The sequence below is a fragment of the Mya arenaria genome, chromosome 13 (assembly GCF_026914265.1).
Source record: "Mya arenaria isolate MELC-2E11 chromosome 13, ASM2691426v1".
In the NCBI taxonomy this organism is placed as follows: Eukaryota; Metazoa; Mollusca; class Bivalvia; order Myida; family Myidae; genus Mya; species Mya arenaria.
The window spans coordinates 51,551,640-51,574,254 of NC_069134.1; the positions used below are offsets into that span (position 1 = coordinate 51,551,640).

Genomic DNA, 22,615 nt, shown 5'->3' on the forward strand with positions numbered 1-22,615 from the left:
GACGGAAGTGGCAGGCCCTGCAACATCTGGTTAAGCTGATTAGCACTGTACAGATCTAGATGAGCTCTGGATGGAAATGCCAGCTATATATATATATATATATATATATAGGAGTGAAGCAGGTCCACAAGTTTGGGCTGCCACGAGCCTGTAACTGTTACATGTTTAAGGAATACCATCTTGCTAACGCTAAGAACTGAACCATTTTGGGACACAGAATTTGACAGACATTGATTCATTTATGATGAAGGGTAATACAGATACACTGCATTTTGCCAAAACCAACGAACGCTAACTCTGCTGAGTGATTGGTACATTAAAGGAAAAGAATAGTTGACTATAACCTGAGACTGGTCACGTGATGCATACAGATTCAACATGGCTGATGCTAGTTCTGGTAAGCGCGAAAACTCTAGATAAAGTTAGTCTGGCGAAGTTTTGAAGCGATGTTGCCAAATAACAAAAAGCAGATGTACTCATTGCACACATATGCACATGATTCCATAAGTCAATTGACCATTTACAATGTTAAAGCTCGTCAAACTTAAATCTCTGTAGTTTGTTGACTTTCCTTATTTTTCCAGTGAAATTTCCGAAAATAAAATATTTCTATTTTTGCTTTCTGCTACTAGGCATAGCAATTATATTACGACTTCGAACACTGTCTAGTCCACTGCGGTGCATAAGCAGTTTATGATTCTTAGGTAAATTCTGTTTGGAACTTTACTAGCTGTTTTTTATGTTCCTGGTGATACATTTGTAAGTTGTACTGACATTGTCAGATGTTCTCTGTATGTCCTGTTTTTTGTAAAAGCATCTAAAGAACTTATATTGGACCTATGTTTCACAAAATTTCTGGTGAGAGCTACAGACTCAATTTAAAGTTCATCACAAGCTACAGACTCAATTAGTCCAAATAATTGCACGTTGACAGATTTTTTTTAGATTTTTGATATGGCAAATCCTTCACGTACAAATTGTTTAGTATCAAAAGTGGGTAGTTGTTCCGATCAGGATTCCGGGTTAAAGCACATAGCGTCTATAAAATATCATAAAAACAAGAAATATTGCCAGATAATGTTATTTTATATTAGTTCCGTACACAAAAAATAAATATCCAACTTATAATTATGAGTTTGACGGCTTTTCTTCATTTCATTCTGTCAAAACATAACGATATATACATGAAGGGCACCTGCAAGGCTTCAGGGCACAGTTTTAAATCGCTCGGAACATTTCGGCCATGGCCGAGTTGTTACGGTTGTGTAACGAGGTCTATCTCGAAGCTTTGTCGGAGGAGGCCGAGTTATTACGATTGTATCGAGTTGTTCCCCTTCGCATAATTGTTTTCTGTGTCAGTCAACTTTCGTTTTATTCGAAAGGTAAACAACTTGTTTTAATGCATTAAATGCTTGTTTAGTGCAAAATAACGTTTCACTTACATTGTAAAATATTAATATAACTCTTTATGATCAATTTCAACCATAAAATACTTCATTTAAAACAATTTCAATATTTTTAAAACACCCCCGTTTTTGGCACATTCCCGTTTAGACGTTAGGGATTGGAAGAATCCCGTATAACACGTCTATTATTTTAGACTACAGACTCAATTTAAAGTTGACTTTGTTGAGACAAAGTTTAAAAAAATCATAAACATTCACTTGCCTACATATAATCCCATTATAAATGTATCTGTCAAACTTTTCAAAGAAATTGTTATTTTTTGTTGTTGCATATAGCGAATTAAGTTGTAAATGCCAAGCTATTTCATTTAGCAGTATATTTTGTTAGAAGCAACAGTTTCAACAAATCAGGGTTGTTTCTTTAGTAAGAAGAGCTGCTTTTCAGGTACTCCCAATAGCACTGTGCCTTCACAACTTACCCCTGGTCTGTGTGTGCCTTATTGATATATCATTGACAATCAATTTTGTTTACAATACTAAATGCTTGAAAACAAATCAAATGTTAGAATAGTAGTTGTCCGATTATAAATTGCTTGACAATTTTGTCATGTATATCTGCGATTTTTCCTTGTTGTTAAATAATAAACCTCTCACTTTGATTCCACAATTGATTTTAAATTGAAAGATATTGAAGTCTAACTACAGTACACTCCACGCGGAACTACCATTTTCCGTTTTCCTCGGCGGATTTCATTCATCGCGGACACGACATCCAATTGATCATAATCCTCTTTCCTCGGCGTTTTTACTCGTTCACCCACCGAGGCTGATCAGTGGGCCGTATAATTACAATCGCCGCGTTACTCGGAGGTAAAAACACCGCGAAACTCGGAGGAAAACCGATAAGAATCTCCCACTATATCTAATTTTGTTTAATTTATTTGATAATTTTTGCTACACCCGTAATTGTTTATAAAAATAATTTATTTCGCTTATCTTATACCACACTTATAGACTGTAAGAAGCAATTATGTACAGTTATACTTATTGAATCATCAATAAAAGTCAACACATTCAATGATATAGGTAACTAATTAATGTGATGAATTAAAGTTGGAAATGCAATACTCCAGTTACATTCGAAAACACCACTCAGACTCATTAATCCTGCATAACAATATACATGCTCTCCATGAGATCCTCGTGGGTAAAAATGTGAGTTATGTGACGTCACACAGAGTGACTGTTTGATCTGAAGCCGATAGAATGTGTTATTCATTTCAATGCATGTATAAAATGGTGTTGAATGGGATTTTAATTAACTTGATAAAGGATTTACACTTATATGCGTAATAAATAAGTTTAGAACCATTGATAACTACGGATAAATTAATAAGTCAGGTAAAATGCAAATTAGGAAAAAAGACCGAAAAATATTCACACTTACAAAGTTCTCAACACCTTCATTACTCCAATCTAATTTAAGTTCTCAACACCTTAATATAGTAAGAGAAAGATAACAATGACAAACACAAACGCACGCTATGGTATATCTTTTAATTACATAATGTGAAAAACAACAGTTGTTTGACGATGCTGATGAAAATTGATATGGAAATTTTCGATAATTGTTGTTAAAAAGAAACTTACTGTACTTTGAAAAATTAATTATTTAATTATTTAATACTGTTTTAACAGAAGCAATGTACTGTAGTAGCTATGCACAACACGCGGAGTTCCGCGATTAGGTCAATAAATCGATACGATCACCGGCGCTACCGGCAATAAAACCCTCCATAGAAAATGATTGACTCGGTGCAACTCGGCGAAATTTAGCGAGGAAAAAGGTTGCGTACTCGGCGGAAATCCGCGATAAATTAAAAACGCCTCCGAGTCACCGAGGAAAGTGGTAGTTCCGCGTGGAGTGTACTGTATATAGTGATAGAATTAGTTTTATGACCATTTTGTAGAGGTACTTGTACACAGTATAATCCTACCAGTTATGATCTGGCTGTCATATTAATAGATGTGCTGTATATAAAATTACATGCTGAAAACATTGTTACTGTGAAATCATTAATGTTCGTGGGGCATTAATGTTCGTGGGTTGGGTGATCCACGAATTCAAAATCCAACGAAATATACACCCTCTATTCACTTTTTCAATGGCCATGCTATGTACATACTCTAGTTTATTCGTTAGAGAGGCCGCAGTATACATCCTGAATATCCATCTCACTGTTTATCTTACTATCATTGTTTTGTTAATATATTATAACTCCCTTTAACAAATAATAAACGAAATAATTTTAAAGGTGTGCTATTCATGAAAATCTCCAGGTTTACAAGATGTTACTGAGCACCCATCGTGACAATGTACAAAACAAGGCATTCAATATACTTATTAAACATTACGTGTGAATAAATATTGAAATGAGATGATATTCAAAAGTGATTGAATTTGTAAACATCAGCTATCTTTAGGGATTGTTTACTGTAATTAACGCACATTTTCGGTGTTTTCACAGTTTGCAAAATTCTTAATTGACATTCAATGACTTCGCCTTTCTGTATTTAGGATCAGGGTTCATCTTCTTTTATGACCTTAATTTCCAATTAAATCGATAATTGACATGGATATATGCACTAATTGGCATGTCGTACCACTTTAGTGAGTGTCATAAACCGAGTGACGTAGAAGAAAGAAACCACAGGTCAGCGCGTGGAAGTAATGAAGTCGATCTAAGACGATCGCAGTTTCGATTATTTATTTTTTTCAAAAATGAAAAACCACGAATTCAAGTACCCACGAAATTGTTATTTTTTCGGCAAACCACGAAATTTCATGCCAACGATTATAAATGATTTCACAGTATATCAAAATACATAAATCTAATAAATAAACACTTTGATATGATTAAAACAATTTATTCATGTTATCTATTAAATCATTTATACTCAGGAAAATAAACTCTGAAACATAATACTGCATTAAGAGAATATTCCCTATATAACATATAGATTGTTCACTTCGTCTCACCAAGTGGTTCACTTAGTCCTGGTTCACTCCAGGGAAGTGGTTCACTTCGTCCTACATTCCTGTAATACACACTATTTTTTTTAGATCTACATTTATATATAGATATAATTGTTGAATAATTTATATTTTTTCTTCTTTTAAGCTGAAGCAGAGAGCAGTAAGAAATGCCCAGACACAGGTCAACCAATAGCGGAAAGTACCAGTGTATGTACATGTACTTTGCCACATTTACCAATTGTTTTTTTTTTTAAGTGTGGGAACAAATTTAATTTAAACAAAACTTTTATGTGCCTGTTTTAACAAAATGTGACATAATAGTTTTACCTGCAGCGTGGGCGGGAAGCGTCCAGTATGTTGTCTGCTGAATAACATTGGAAGCCTTTGTCCAGTCATCATCAAATTTGATCAGATGTGTATTGTCATACCTAATACACAGTGGTCAAAATTAGCACAAGGGCTTGTTCAAAAATATAATACCAAGCATTAGTATAGGAATTCGGGCTTGTTTATCCAAAAGGCTTATTTCGATGACTGAATACAAGTTATTTTGACAGCCATATCACTCTAGTCTGACTGTCAATCAAGAGTTATTGCCTTTTAAATAATATATCTTGTCTAAATTTGTTCTTGTCTAATTATTACTTTAGAATTCTTTGTCCAATCATGAACAAATTTGGACGGAATGTGTATGGGCATGATATCTCAGACAAATTCGATAACCAGCTATATCACTCTTAGTTACTCAAGAGTGATTGCTCTGTGTATGAATTACCTAAAATGGATCTTGTCTGATTTAATAACTTATGAAGTTTTGTCCAATCATAACCAACTTTGGTCAGAATGTGTATTGGCAGAACATCTCTAGTCAGGTTTGATAACCAGTCATGTTGCCTCAGTCACTCAAGAGTTCTGGCACTGAAATTGTCAAAGTATGTACAGTGTCCCCTCTCTGAATTTGACTTTATGTGCAACTAATTATCACCACCAGCTTTGGTGTTCTATAATTAGGACAGGTATATTTTGTGAGAGATGACTTTCTTGAGATTTTGTAGCAAAACCAAATTTATCATAACATTTACTCTTATTTTCTCTTTGTCATGTTTACACTTATACATGTTAATATAAACATTTTTTTTTTCTTTCAGGAATCTGAAGTTTCTTCTGTATCAGGTAATATAATTTCAGGAGAATGTTAAAACTTTAATAAATTTATCCACTGAAAAACTGATAGTCCTAGGCATTATATTTTTTAAGAATAATAGGTTATTAGTAACAGACAATTGCATTAGGATGCAAAACAAACAAAAATTACTGCATATTTGGATTGAACTAAGGTTGTTTTAGCAGTTTATTTACGTGCATGTTCTTATTACATATAAACACTAAGACTGGATGTTATATAAACCGAAGCAAGGAACAACTCTGATGGTTATAACAGATCTGGCATTGTGTTGTTTACACACATTGTGTATGAAGATATTTTACGTGTATATTCAAAATTAATCTTTGTACCTTTAGGGTTATGTTCTATAAAAGAAACAGTTATAAAGATAACAGTAAACACTAGCTTGATGTGCTGACATAACATAATGTAAAAGGCATGCAGATCATAAAGAAAAAGTCTTTTAAGAGTTTAATGTTGAACTGTTTGTTTGTTGAATAGTGAAAAGGATGATCCATCACTGGCATTGTGTCGCCTGCAAAGCATAACAGAAACATAGAAGTTACTTTGTTAGACAGCGACTGCTTTGATGTTAGCAACTTACTTACATTTCCGATCAATCAATTTAAACAACTTCATGTTGAGTTTTGGCTGTCAAAGGTCAAGGTCATGTTGGAATGGTTTGTAGAAAAATTAAGGGGGCGCCCATTCATGTTCATTTTGCAGATTTTTTGTTGATATTAGGATTTTGAAGAATTAGCCCAGATTTCTACCTTTAAAATGATTAATATGAGGAAGCTTGTAAAAATTTGATCAATGCAGGGTTTGCGTGATTTTTTTGATAATTGAAACTTAACCCTGTAAGTAAATTTTGACTTAAACCTACTATCCCCATTCCAGGTGACGGTGTAAGTAGTTCCTGCCACTCCCCCAAGCCCAATCCCTTTCAGCCGGTGAAAGCTGCCAAATTTGTTCCTACAATCAGTTGTATGTACTCTTGTGATACCTTTTGTTATTTAAATAATATAATTGTTTGCATAGATATTATCATGTTTTAACATTTTTTTGATTTATCAATAATCGATCAAAATATCTTTACCAAAATTATATAAATTGCATTTTAACAATCCCATTGTAAAACTTAAATCTCATGCGAAATCTACTTCTGATGTTCCTGTAACATACTTTCAGCCCCAAGTCTTAATCCATTTGGCATGCGTCCATCATTAAGACAGGACATAGTGTCCACGTCCAACAACAGTTTCACGATGAGTGCCAACAACGCCAAATTTGTACTCCGCCCCTCCGCACTTTCACCACACCCACAGAACAACAGATCAGAAGGTACAGAATACAGGCATTGTAAATAACACATGTTTGTTATGTGAATTTTGTGGTGAGGGATGCTTGGCTTGGAACCTCTTGGAACCAGCCATTTTGTGTTGATGTGATACCTCAGTTAGCTGGAAGGGTTGCTATTTGTTGAATTAAAATTCCTACAATATTAACCAGTCATCTTATGTTTTCATTTATGATTCTTTGAGATTGCAGATTGTTTTTCTGAATTTTATTCTTTAACACATTAGATTTAGGTTTAATCTGTTGTTGAAAGTAAAAAAATCTGAATACCCGGTAAGAAACTCTGATGGAGTTTCATTGTGTCGACGGTATTATGTCTTGTTTTGAAGCATTTGTGGCATTTGCTCCACCTTAAACAACCAAGTGAATTTCGAAATCAAGTGTAATATCTTGAGCCTGCCAATTGTCATATTTTTTTGGTATCGCGTAGAACTTACTATTGAAGAGGTCCGCTAATTACCCTGGAAAGCATCCAAACATGAACTGGGTATGGAGGCGGTAGAAATTGACTGTCTCTTTGGTGACAAATAGCATTGCGATTATGCTATGTTCCAGTAATAATTTCATTTGCATACTGTAGTATAACCAACATTGTTATGAATAACTTACCCAACCAGAGTGTTTATGCACTTTCCAGTATCTTCTGGTCAGACAACTGTCTCATCTCTGCTAAAGCCAGCCAAACTACCTGATCCAACAAAGGCCTTAGGGAAAGGTATTGTATTTGTTTGAAAGCTTGTTTAATATTTTATCTTTATCTTAAGTTTTTCGAAAACAAGCACAATTATAGATGAACAACTAGAACAATGTAGGGCCTGTGGGCTGAGAATTAGAACGAGGCAAGCTAGATAATATTTGTATAGTGCTTAAAAAAAATTCACATTAAATAATCAACCAAGCCACCAAAACAAAGGACCACAATGGAAATAAGATTAAGAGTTTCTCTCTTTTGTGTCATCCTTGGTTCGGTGTGCCTGTCATGGCTATTGAACATATGTATAATGTTATTTACTATACATGTTGTTTATTTTAAATGTCCATGTATGTGCATTCCTTACTGAAATAATTCTATCTAAATAAATCTATCTATTTATAATCTTGACAGATCAAGAAGAGGTTGAGAAGGAGAACGAGGCAAGCTCAGCCGACGCTCCTGTCCCGGTAATGAAGCTGTTTGGAGTGGGAGTTGGAGCCGGCTCCGAGGAGGCCTCGTCTGATAGCAAGGGAGATAATCTATTCCAGGCTGCACTCAAGGAACACACTGATGGTCAAAAGTATGGCCAATCAGGGATTTATTTTAGTTCTGTTTAGAATGATGTTTCTAAGGTGGACACTCACCCTTTTTAAATGCCTATTTTTTATATTGGATATAAATGTGATCATTCACAGTGGGCAGGCTTTCAGACAGGCAGGTTTTATGTCATAAAATTAAATGTTTTATGTTAATTGCATGGAATAGCACAGACAATACCATTTTTTTTTCACCACCATTTTGGAAAGGGAGGTCAAGGCTGTGTTGTTTGATTTGAGTTTTCCAAATTTTCCTAGAAATGAAGAATGATGTATTTAAAAAGAAATTAATATGCTTTGATCTTTAAAAGCATGGATGCTGGTCAGAAAATCTTAATAGGGAGTCCAATATTATATTCAAAAAACCTATTTTAGTGAAAAAAGGTTAAGGCCCTGGTAATTTAGAAAAAAATGGCAAGTAAAAACATGAATATGGAATCCAACTTGAATCTCCAATACCAGTTTGTGTCAGAACTTTGCTCCTATATAAATTGTAGATATCATGAACTCGAATATCGAATGTACTTGTACTTATGAAATTGAACATTTACAAAATTCTCCCACATTTTAGGACAGTTGACAGCAGTAGCAGCCCTGGGAAAGTGGGCAGTAACACTGATGCGGGTGAAAATATACTGGGGGAAAACCTCACTGAAAAAGTCACGGTTTGTAGATTGTATTCTCAATAGTGCGTTTTACAGATAACATTCTTTCAAGTATTTTATGAATACAGTCATGTTGTTTTCTTTGTAATGAAATTCTTTGTGATGAAATTAATGATTGGACATGAAAGACATGTTAGAAGGTTCAAGCTGAGTAGCTGTTTTCAATTGCCTATATAAGAAGGCATATTTTTTTTCGTGATGAAACACTTATAAACCATGGCAGTTTTTGACAAATGAAAATAAAATAAAAAAATCTTCAAGGAAAAGGTTAAGGATAAAGCATCATCTTAAATCTTGTAACATGGAATGAGGAAAGTTCCGAAGATTGACAAGCCCCTTCTCTAGGTGGGGCATTCTCTTAGTGCTGTCAAGCTTCTTCTCTATGTGGGGGCCAGGTGTCCTAATCGATCACTTGATACAAATATATGAGGCCCTCATAGTTGATTTCACAAGATATCTTTTATTTTTTTATTTTTCAATGGACATGGCTTATTGCCAATAACTTTCAAACAAGTTTATCAACAGAAAGATTTTATTAGGACCTCACTTAGTATGCCTCAGTTATGATCATGGAAGTACTCAACTTTTGCATCTAACTGTAAACACTATGTTATTTTTACACAGTTTAAGTTTGAAAAGGAAAAAAAACAAAACATAAGGGATATTTATCATTTAAGTGTTTTGTAAAAATAAATCATAGACCATAAAGACTCAATAAAAGTGCAACATGTAGATTGTCAATGGTTTGCATGTGTGCTGTGATTTCAAAACCTAGGAACGTCGGTCAGCAACCATAAGCCTCATATTTGATTTTACAGCCCAAACACTTAAAATGTAATTAAATAAATGAAAAATGGTTTTAGATATTGTAATCATCATTAAAAAAAACTTTAAAAGTTTTAGAACTCTTCAAAACTAGACCAAATCAAAAATAACCAGCTAAGCTTCATCTTGATATTTAAGGGACTAAATCTTGGTTTAAGAAATTACAGTCAGTACTTGTTTTTACCAAGACAAGGTACTTCAGAGTGGTTCATATCATTCACAATCAAGCTAAGATAGGTAAGTATGGAAAGTTTAAGCTTCCTAGGTATGGAATTGATGTTCATGTTTTTTGTACAGGGTGTTCACACATCGCCAAAAGGACATGTGAGCAGTTCAGGCTTTGTGTTTGGGGAAAATCTAGCAGAACGGGTGCAATTCAAGGAGGGAGACTCCGGGGACGATGCATCTGAAGAAAAGAACGGAGTATCTTCTCCAGATTCCACTAACACTGTGGAACAGTCAAATTCTGGTTTGTTAAATTAAGATTCTTAACATACAATTAGAACAGATCATTGGCTTGCAAAATATTTCTTGCAGACGATCTTGCTAGTGAGATGAGAAATCTTCACCCGAGTTCTCATTGGCTTCTTGAAAGTGACGCTACAACATGCATACACAAAACAGTTCAAATGAAAACTATGTATTGGGTGTTTAACTTTGTTTATCATTTATAAAGGTTATATTTTATGATTCCCAATTTGAACTTGATTCTCTGAGATTTGTTCAAGGAGAGGTGTTGAAATTTTGATGATCATGAAAACAACACTTAAAGAGAATTTCGCAGGAATGATACAAATAATAGTCGGTCACTCTGTCTATTTTCACAAAAAAGCAGAATAATTCTCTTTCCAATATCTTTGCAATTCTTTTAACAGCCCATGAAAAGCAAATGGGTTTCATAAAATAACATTTTAACTGTACAAAAATATGTCCTAGGTGTGGGGCTAGAAACACTGACTGTTGGTTTAAAGTGCTATCTACTGAGCTATCTCATTGACTTGTTAATCTTATCACATTCTACAACCCTTATATTGTACCATGCCATGAAATCACTAGGATCAAAAGATGCATGATTTATATTTATAAATATTTTTTTTTGCAATTTCTACAGTCAGGAGCATTTAATGAGTATCAAATCACCTTAAACAAGGACAGCCAAAAGTATTTTAAGGTTTTATCTGACTTCACGTATTCCGTGCAAGTTTGAATATCAAGAAACTCGTCTTGTCAATCAGCACTTCCATTAAATATTTGGAATAGTTTAAGTTTGATATTTAATTACAAAGCTATAAACCCAAAAATTTATATTAAGACTGCATGTATATGATTACAGAATTTCTTCATAACAACACGAGGCGTACTTGAAATATCGGTAGGAAAACATTAATGGCCAGTACAGAAAGGTTTGATGTCGAGAAACTGTTAGCATAACATTAAAAAATAAAATGTTTAATGGTAAGATATTAAAAACTGAATGCATGTTTTAGATCATAATAAGACATTAGAAGAGTCAGCGCGAGAGTACCAGTTGACACATGGGCGCAAAACTGAGCTACAGAAGGTTGAAGTGGTCACTGGGGAAGAAAATGAATCCAATGTTATACAGGTGAGAGGTGTTGAACAGGCTTCAGTCCGTTGAAGTTTTGATTACCCTGCAAGGCAATAACTCCAACAATTATTTCAGGAATGAATTGCGCGATTGATGTCATCACAACTGCATTCATTTTCTCGATAATTACATTAACCATGCAATTCATCACGGATATTTAAACCAATAGTTCGTAATTTCTTTCCAGAATTGTTACAAGATATAGATTTTCCTGGATAAAATCATTTAAATAGCTTATACAATCACTTACGAGTAACAACATTGTAAAAACCATTGTGAAATGGACATGGTTAAAAAAAATTTTTTTAATAAATTTTGAAGTTTGGCATGCAAAATTTTGTTTCATGTAATAAGATATAGGTATTTTTAAATACAATATATTGGTATCATCAATTTCATATCACAGTTTATCATATTGTGGGATTGATATATTGGCATATTTCTAATTCAGACGGGTCCTATGTATTTCAGACAAATGGTAAGCTGTTTGTATTTGATGGTGACGATCAAAACTGGATAGAGCGGGGCACTGGTTTACTGCGGCTTAATGACATGAGATGTGAATCCTCCAATACCTTCCAGTCTCGATTGTGTAAGTGGGCTTTCAGTTATTATTAAGTTTGAGTTAGATTGATCTTATGCCAAAATAGTATGGGTTTCTGCCTATCACCATAAAGGGCATGAGCTTAAAGTAAGAGTCCTGACGAGGGTAAGTTTTCAAGGCCTCTCAAAAAGATCACCCAGCAGGTCATCAAGGGGTGAAGTGATCCAGTGGTATGGGTGCCTGCCTCTCACCCAGCAGGTCATCAAGGGGTGAAGTGATCCAGTGGTATGGGTGCCTGCCTCTCACCCAGCAGGTCATCAAGGGGTGAAGTGATCCAGTGGTGCCTGCCTCTCACACAAAAGGTTATGGATATCAGCCCCATCAGGGATGGAGAAGCCTCGATATATATCCCGTGTCTGGCCTTGGTGACCAATTTTAAGAAGCAGACACCTCAGTTGGGTGATTATTGTGTATTACACACTAATTGTACCCTAGGTTTTGCAATAGCAATTTTACAAGCCTGTTTGTAATATTGATTTATATTTGTTATGCCCATGTTTCCATAAAATTGTTCACAGTTTTTGCTTTTGATAGGTCAGGTAAGGGATGACTTGCATTGGCTTGAAAATCAGCTGAATAATGGGTCTATAGGTTTGTTAGGGTAGTATAGAATAATGGCTTGTAAAATGAATTTGCAATTAAAACCCTAAATGTTATCCATATAACCAGTAGTCTCGGTTTGATAACTGAGCTACAATGTACATTGCAGTTCTTTATATTTAATACCAAAATGTATTGTTTGCAGTGATGCGCACTCAGGGTAGTCTCCGACTGATACTGAATACGAAAATCTGGCCAGCCATGACGGTGGATCGGGCGAGCCAGAAAAGTGTGAGAATTACTGGCACTGATGGTGATGGTGGCAGAAAAGTCTTTCTTATTGTGGTATGTTATTAAATCAGTTAAATACCTTTAGCAAGTTAGTACATGTTAGTAATATTGGCAAGCCAGAAAATTAACAGGATTACAGGCATGGGTAATAAAGGTGTCAGAATAAAGAATATTTCTTATAGTGGTGTGTTTTGTAATCAATGTTTAAAGTATTTTACCACAGACTAAATAATACTTGCAACCTAAATTTCACACTCAAAAAACACCAATTTTTGCATCAGGTCACAAAAATTGATCATAAGATGTACTTCTATGTTTAGGATGTAATTAATTTCAAATATTTCAACATCCTATGTCCTAATGACATATGGGAGTAATCTTCACTCTTGGATACTTTTGTTTATCAAATTCAGTCTTGGTATGATCTACATTTATTACCCGCATTTTTTTACCCAGACCAATCCCAAGGACACAGAAAACCTTTTGCGAGCCCTGGACTGGAGGGTGCAGCAGCTCAGGGTCCAGGAGGAAAAGCTTCAAGCCTCCCATGGCACAGAGAAACGCAAGGCCGAGCCAGAATCTCCAACAGATGAAACCTCACTCAAGAAAATCAAGTAGTTTTAAGATTAAACATTATTCAAATATTAGTCATGGTGTTGTTATAGCCTTTCCTAGTTGGCATTCAAAAACTTGAACCTGGGCAAATTTAAAATTCAATTTTAAGTTCAAGATATTCAGATGGAACTTGGTATACATGTTGCCAGAGTCAATACACACATGTACAGCAAGGTCAATAACTCTTTAATAATTTAATAATTGTTGAGTTATGCCTCCATTTCGACTTAAACACATCTCATGAGCGTTGGCTCTGCAGCACTCTTGTGTTACTAGCTTTGCAATAGACCAATCATACAACTCGTATGCTGCACGATTTCTTTAAAGCTAAGTATTATACTTATGATTACAGGAAGTCAGGTGAGGAAGACTGCCCTCCCCGGGTAAGAGAGGAATCTGACAGCAGTGTGGTCGACCCAGAAACTGAAGGTATGAGGCTTACATTTTGATTATAGGAAGTCAGCGTACTTAAAAAGATAGCAGGAATAACAGGGTAGCAGTTGGCGGTAAACTTGGGAGATACATTAAAATCTGAAAATAAGCTTAATACAGCGTCTGGTTAAAGTTTTAGGGCAAGTTGGAATTTTCACTTATAAGTCCAATACCCTACATTGAATTGACTTAATACATCACGTATTTGTTCAGGGCCATCACATGATGAGGTTAGATAACTCCATATTATTCTTTACACAGATTATGGCCCCTGATTGACTATGGAACTTAGGTTAAAGTTTTAGGGCAAGTTGGAATATTTATTAATAACTTCTATATCCTTTGTTCAATTGACTTAATACTTCACACAGTTGTTCAGGACCATCACACAATGAGGTTACATAACTCCATATTATCCTAAATTCAAGTTATGGCCCCTGATTGACTTAGGTGAAAGTTTTAGGGCAGGTTAAAATTTTAGGGCAAGTTTGGGATTTTCACTTAAAACTCTAATACCATTCATTCAATTGACTTAATACTTCACACAGATATTCAGAGCCATCACATAATGAGGTTAGATAACTCCATATTTTTTTTACAAATTATGACCCCTGATTGACTATGGAACTTCGGTTAAAGTTAAGGGCAAGTTGGGATTTTCACTTAAAACTCCAATACCATTCATTCAATTGACTTAATACTTCACACAGATATTCAGAGCCATCACATAATGAGGTTAGATAACTCCATATTTTTTTTTTTTTTAAATTATTGCCCCTGATTGACTATGGAACTTAGGTTAAAGTTAAGGGCAAGTTGGGATTTTAATAAAAAAAACTTCTATACCGTTAATTAAATGCACTTAATAAAATTCAAAATTATTTACGACCATCTTACAACATGAAACACGTTTTAAGCCTAAATAAAAATTATGGCCCTTGAATTTTTTTATTTTTATTTAATTTCCTTTGAAAGGCATATTTGTATATTCTTAACCACATTTTCATAATGGGAAATCAAGTTATTTGAATGACTTGCGTCATTGTTTGGGCGGGCTGGTGGGAGGGCAGCATCAATGTCACCTTATGTATTGAATAATTTTAGTTAGGTTTGACATAAAGAGACCAAACTTGGTATTATTACATCCTTATTGTAATCTAAGTCAAAGCGGCATAGTCGAGCGCGCTGTCTTACGACGGCTCTTGTTGGGTTTCTTGTTCCCTTGTGAATTTTGAGGAGATAATTGAAAATGTGATCTTTAACCCTGAAGACCTTATTATGGACTACAATATGATGTCCATGTAGTTTGATTTGAAAAGAACACATTGTATATTTTTGGGACAGCTGTGTGACTGTTTTAATTTTCTGGCAGTGATGAAAGTTTAAGAAGTATGTCCTTTGAGTCTATCACTCGATTTAAAATTGTTTTCTGTTTCAGTGTCTTCTGAGAGTCAAGCTTCCTCGTTTACACTACGGACAGACTCTGATTGATCAAACTTCAGTTTAGGTTCTTGACGTTTCCTCCACTAAAGACAAGTCCAGTATTCCATTGTATGGACCTCATGCTCTTGAAGCCAAACAGTATGACAATTGGAAAGGCTTATCAGTCAGATATAACTGTGATCTTGCCATTGGACACAAAATCATTGGCTTGAGTTCCTCGATTCTGATTGGTCACTGATGTTTACTGAGCTTTATCTCGAAGTTCATTGGTTCATTTGAAACAGTATCTAAGAATGTATTCTGACGGTGATAAACTGTTTATGCACCTGTATGTTTCTCTTTATCTAATAAAGTGCTAATATTTGATTCCAATGAGTCAATGTTTTCCTATAAACCAGTAATTAATATATATCAATATGTTTTTACATATTATTTTTTTTGAAATTGCCTAATAACAGCCAAATATCCGCTGATTATAAAGATGACACTCATTTGTTTATAAGACATATGTACTAGTGTTCACCCGTGGGTGAAGGCTGTCATAAAACATATAAATTGTCATTTGAGATAAAGTATAAGTTTAAACAAAAATTTGAAATCAAAGACAAATTGTTTTCTTCAAAATGAGATTTAATTCAGGATCATTGCATTTTAACTTTGTGGTATACTTATTGTAGTACAGTAGAACAGATAGATGTAGTTAGTGATCTTGTGTGTTATAATTTAACAGGGCCCTCAATCTGCCTATTTGGGGGCTGAAATATGGCCCGATTCCTTAATACCCTCATGAAAGTCAAAATTCCCCCTCAGGACAGACATTTTTAGAAAACTGTAAATAACAGTCATTTAAAATCATGTGGTAGTAATTAGATATATTTGTATGTTAACCGTGAGAAATAATTTGGTTAAAAGGTATCAAGAAGTACAGTTGTCAGATTCAGTTCGAAATTATTTTTGTAAATTTTCCAATTTGTTTGAAATTGCCTCATCAAACGACTGGCCCCTTATCCCCCAAAGAAGAGCGAGGGCTCTGTTTAAAGGTGAAAATTGTACATGATTTATAGGATGTATATACGAGTTTTCTGTCGCCCAATCATGTTGACAATGCTACTATGTAGTTCTGACTGTGTTTGTGTTCATTGTTTTGTTCCACATACACAGGTTTAAGTGGTTTCACAAGTGAAAATATTCTCCTTTTTGATGTGATACATGTATAGTCGATCTATCTCAGATTCTTAAGGGGTTTTCCCCACTAAGTATGATATCTAAATGTAAGTTTCATTTAGTTACACAAATCTGGTTTATGCTGGCTGGTCAGGATAGATAGTTTAAAATTGTCATTACTTTTTTGAAGAAAAAAAACAATGATTGAATAAAAAAGTTCTATATGATCAGATATGAAATAAATTGTAAATTTGTAATAATTTGGATTATAGTTCACCTAATGTATGATTCAAACATTTATATGTTATAATGAGCATATAATGAATATATTTCAGACTTTAGGGAAATATTTTTTGACTAACTGTTGTCATGGCTAAATTACAATACTTAACAACTTTTTGCTATATTGATACATATGTACATGTTCTCTTAGGTGTAATCATGGCATTACTATCAGCAAAAGAGTTTTTCCATTCAAGAACATTGTTCTGTATTATGATTTTTTTGTACCTAGTATTTTGCGTTTAATGTATTACTCTTTCTTATTGTTGAGAAGTCATTGTTTGGTGATTCTTTTGTAAGTGTTAACAAAATTGATGGTTTGTAATAGTTCATGGTTATTAGTATGTATTTACCAAAAAATGGCCCTGGATTGTCGCCGACTCTTGGACCATCTATTTGGATAACTCTTACTTATAAGCTTTAACCATTACAGAATTCATACTAATACCCCGTTAACCAGTATAATGTTCGAGATTATATTTTGTCTACCGGGTTAGCCACTTATTAAACCTATCATTCACCTGGTTTTAAAATTAGTAATGGCCGACTGCTGATATACCAAAATAATGTACAGCACATTGGAAAAATACTGCCATCACATTGGGCAAAATATAATATCGAACACTAAAGGAATTAAAGAAGTTCATGTACATGTTAGATGGAAAGCCTGGTTTGTAAGTACTAAGTTTGAGTGTTATAAACATTTATTCTCCACTTTTGTTCCAAAGAGTATTCTAGGGGAGATTTTGTACCTAGGTGTGATTTTCAACTCAAGTACCGGTACCTGGCCTTTTTATCAAGAATCCTAGGATTTATATCATAACTTAGGATAGATTGTCAACACTGATTCAGGGATGAAAACATTTGGATAAATCCTGAAGTCAGGATACATTTTTGCTGTGCATTTGCATTAAAAACAATAAGAAATACATTGAAACAGTTAAAATGACTCTGAAAACAGTTTAAGAGGGGTCAAAGCCCCTTAACCCCTAGTTGGGCTTGAATCCCTCATACTTAAGCTAAATTTTTGGTCTGAAAACTACTGTTGGAAATCTCTTTTTGGTACAAAATCACCCCACATTTCATGATGAAACAACCCAGCACTGTTTCAAATCCCTCCTTCGTACAAATACCGGTACGATTATTGATGAATAGTCCCTCAGGTAAACAGCTACCGCAATCAGCTATGCCAGGTCTGCACTGGTTTAATTGTTAGACAGGTTCGCTCAAACTTTAAATTTCATATAAAATACAAGCTTTTTACCATTTCTTCAGACACGTATTGGTAGTAAGAAATCAAACTTATTCTTCCAAAAGTCTTAATTTCAATGGTAGATATTTCAAATTGCATAATCTCTTGTTCAATTGCATCATATTATAAATACAGCATCATAAATTAACTTGTATCTCATAGACAGGACATGTTCCTCCCATTCAATTCTCATGTCCGAATTGAGGTTTGGAACCACATTATAATATTTTTTACAGGATTTATGTACACTTGACAAATAAAGGAGAATACAGGTGATTTATATTATGTGCAATACAACACATGAATGACTTTTTTTAATGTACAAGTGCTCTATCACATTATGTTCCAGTTTTGTATCAAATAAAGTTAATACAATTTTCACTGTTTTAATCAATTGTTAAAAAGGCATTTTAACACACATGCTTTTAAGTGTGACATTTAAGTGGAACAGAATATGTTTCTGAATAAAATGTTAAACATTTGTGCTGTTATTTCTTCAATTTCACCTATTTATGCTTTGGGGATTTTTTTATCAGATTTTAATCTGGTCTGTCAAAGAAAATTAATTTGTTTTTTACATAGATAAAAAGCAGGTGTGGTGGGCATCGTTGGTGGTTAATGTCGAGTCATTGTGCAAGAGCTTTAATCTGGTCATAGCTCTAAAAATGTTTGAGATTACCTAACATGTTACTCCATTATCAACAATGTGCATATGTAGCAAGTTCAATGACAATGGCTCAACTAAACATTTGATTATGCCCCTTTTTAATCCCCCGCCACGGAGTGGGGAGGGGATTATAGGAATGCACTTTGTCAGTCTGTCTGTCCGTCCGTCTGGCTGTAACATTTGGTGTCTGGTCCATAACTAACTTATGCATGGATGGATTACCATATTATTGGGTACAAACGTTTTCCTCATTGAGACGATGTGCAGTGACCTTGACCCGGGTCCATACCTTCATGGTCAAGGTCACACGGGACATTTAAAGGTCAGAGTACACATATTCATGTCCGCCCTATAACTTACTTATGCATTGATGGATTACCATATTACTTGGTTCAAATGTTGTCCTCATTGAGACGATGTGCAGTGACCTTGACCCGGGTCCATACCTCAAAGGTCAAGGTCACACGAAACATTTATAGGTCATAATACACAAACTCGTGTCCGCGTTAAAACTTACTTATGCATTGATGGATAACCATATTACTTGGTTCAAATGTTATCCTCATTGAGACGATGTGCAGTGACCTTGACCAGGGTCCATACCTCAAAGGTCAAGGTTACACGAGACATTTAAAGGTCAGAGTACACATGCTCATGTCCGCGCTATAACTTACTTATGCATTGATGGATGACCATATTACTTGGTACAAATAATGTCCTCATTAAGATGATGTGCAGTGACCTTGACCTGGGTCCATACCTCAAAGGTCAAGGTCACAGGAGACATTTAAAGGTCAGAGTACACATGCTCATACCCGCACTATCACTTACTTATGCATTGATGGATTACCATATGACTTGGAACAAATGTTGTCCTCATTGAGACGATGTGCAATGACCTTGACCCGGGTCCATATCTCAAAGGTCAAGGTCACATGAGACATTTAAAGGTAGAGTACACATGCTCATGTCAGCGCTATAACTTACTTATGCATGGATGGATTACCACATTACTTGGTTCAAATGTTGTCCTCATTGAGACGATGTGCAGTGACCTTGACTCGGGTCCATACCTCAAAGGTCAAGGTCATATGAGACACTTAAAGGTCAGAGTACACAAACTCGTGTCCGCGCTTTAACTTACTTATGCATTGAAAATATCCATATTACTTTATCGAAAATACTTAAGGCTTGCTATTTCATCGATGTTACTAATCAAGGACTCATTTTCCTTCTTTTTTTAACCAAAATTCTCTTGCCATTGATCTGACCTACTCTTCACACAATATGAATACTTTAACAAGTATCCTTTTATGATATGTTCATATTATATCCAAGAATATTTAGGTAACGATCAAACAACTTGTATTTTCTATATTCCCACTCTTGACCAGTGGTTGTGTACAATTTTGGTCAGATTCAACGTACCAGTCAAGTTGCGAGAAAAACAAAATATACTAAAATGGCGGGGGATATAGCCATCCTTTGAACTGCCTTGTGTAAATGAAAACAACCTCAGAAACGAAGGTGCCCTTATGTCTATTAGAAGCTCTTGGTATTCATAAAATGTGTGTCTCTATGTTGATTGTCAGTCTCGTCATTGAAGGTCACCAAGTCAAATGTTAAAATAACCTTGTCAATACAAGACACTACTTTTTAAGAATGTAAGCTAGATAAAGGTTGATTAAATATCATGATCCATCATATAAATGGTCTGATGTTTAGAAAAAAACATGTCAAAACTGTAGCAAAATTTCAACCAATCTCTATAAAACTTGGTGGAATGTTTCTCTGGAGTTCTGGGTACAGTTTCAAGTACAGTCAATGTCTAGTGAAACAGTATGTCTAAATCACATAGAAGAAATAAACTTGTTGACTCACTAAAGGCTTCAGCCACTATGTTGCTCCCAATGGGGTAGATATTGTTTTTGCCCTGTTTGTCTGTTCATACTTCATTTTATTTCCACTAAATAACTTAATAATGGTACGACCCAGGAACTTCATACTTGGAATGCAAGTAGCAGATGACCACTACCTAGTGATTTTGAGAGCAGAAGGTCAAAGGTCAAGGTTGTGGTGAAAAAACAATAATGGTATCTGCTGAATAAATAAAGAAGGCTTGGGCTCAGAAACTTCATACTTGTACCCAGGCACTTCATACTTGGACCCAGGAACCTTATACTTGGACCCAGGAACTTCATACTTAGACCCAGGCACTTATACTTGGACCCAGGAACTTCATACTTGGACCCAGGCACTTATACTTGGACCCAGGAACTTCATTCTTGGACCCAGGCACTTATACTTGGACCCAGGAACTTCATACTTGGACCCAGGAACTTCATACTTGGACCCAGGAACTTCATTCTTAGACCCAGGAACCTTATACTTGGACCCAGGAACTTCATACTTGGACCCAGGAACCTTATACTTGTACCCAGGCACTTCATACTTGGACCCAGGAACCTTATACTTGGACCCAGGAACTTCATACTTGGACCCAGGCACTTATACTTGGACCCAGGAACTTCATACTTGGACCCAGGCACTTATACTTGGACCCAGGAACTTCATTCTTGGACCCAGGCACTTATACTTGGACCCAGGAACTTCATACTTGGACCCAGGAACTTCATACTTGGACCCAGGAACTTCATTCTTAGACCCAGGAACCTTATACTTGGACCCAGGAACTTCATACTTAGACCCAGGCACTTATACTTGGACCCAGGAACTTCATACTTGGACCCAGGAACTTCATACTTGGACCCAGGAACTTATACTTGGACCCAGGCACTTATACTTGGACCCAGGAACTTCATACTTGGACCCAGGAACTTCATACTTGGACCCAGGAACTTCATACTTGGACCCAGGAACCTTATACTTGGACCCAGGAACTTCATACTTGGACCCAGGCACTTATACTTGGACCCAGGAACTTCATACTTAGACCCAGGAACTTATACTTAGACCCAGGCACTTATACTTGGACCCAGGAACTTCATTCTTAGACCCAGGAACCTTATACTTGGACCCAGGAACTTCATACTTAGACCCAGGCACTTATACTTGGACCCAGGAACTTCATACTTGGACCCAGGAACTTCATACTTGGACCCAGGAACCTTATACTTGGACCCAGGAACTTCATACTTGGACCCAGGCACTTATACTTGGACCCAGGAACTTCATACTTGGACCCAGGCACTTATACTTGGACCCAGGAACTTCATTCTTGGACCCAGGCACTTATACTTGGACCCAGGAACTTCATACTTAGACCCAGGCACTTATACTTGGACCCAGGAACTTCATACTTAGACCCAGGCACTTATACTTGGACCCAGGAACTTCATACTTGGACCCAGGCACTTATACTTGGACCCAGGAACTTCATACTTGGACCCAGGCACTTATACTTGGACCCAGGCACTTATACTTGGACCCAGGAACTTCATTCTTGGACCCAGGCACTTATACTTGGACCTAGGAACTTCATACTTGGACCCAGGCACTTATACTTGGACCCAGGAACTTCATTCTTGGACCCAGGCACTTATACTTGGACCCAGGAACTTCATACTTAGACCCAGGCACTTATACTTGGACCCAGGAACTTCATACTTGGACCCAGGAACTTCATACTTGGACCCAGGCACTTATACTTGGACCCAGGAACTTCATACTTGGACCCAGGAACTTCATACTTGGACCCAGGAACTTCATACTTGGACCCAGGAACTTCATACTTGGACCCAGGCACTTATACTTGGACCCAGGAACTTCATACTTGGACCCAGGCACTTATACTTGGACCCAGGAACTTCATACTTGGACCCAGGCACTTATACTTGGACCCAGGAACTTCATTCTTGGACCCAGGCACTTATACTTGGACCCAGGAACTTCATACTTGGACCCAGGAACTTCATACTTGGACCCAGGCACTTATACTTGGACCCAGGA

The 22,615-nt window shown here is 35.8% G+C and overlaps 1 protein-coding gene across 1 annotated transcript; it reads left to right on the plus strand.

The window, feature by feature from the left end:
- Nucleotides 1-372: 372 nt before the first annotated feature.
- On the plus strand, nt 373-18,460 carry LOC128213897 (ran-binding protein 3-like). The gene is made up of 15 exons (XM_052920012.1): nt 373-397; nt 4,589-4,650; nt 5,592-5,616; nt 6,509-6,595; nt 6,800-6,952; nt 7,605-7,682; nt 8,073-8,241; nt 8,829-8,922; nt 10,045-10,216; nt 11,235-11,353; nt 11,828-11,948; nt 12,706-12,845; nt 13,248-13,405; nt 13,759-13,835; nt 15,277-18,460. Exons 1-15 carry the CDS (start codon nt 379-381, stop codon nt 15,327-15,329), a joined length of 1,527 nt encoding a protein of 508 aa, XP_052775972.1. The 5' UTR covers nt 373-378; the 3' UTR covers nt 15,330-18,460.
- Nucleotides 18,461-22,615: the final 4,155 nt, after the last annotated feature.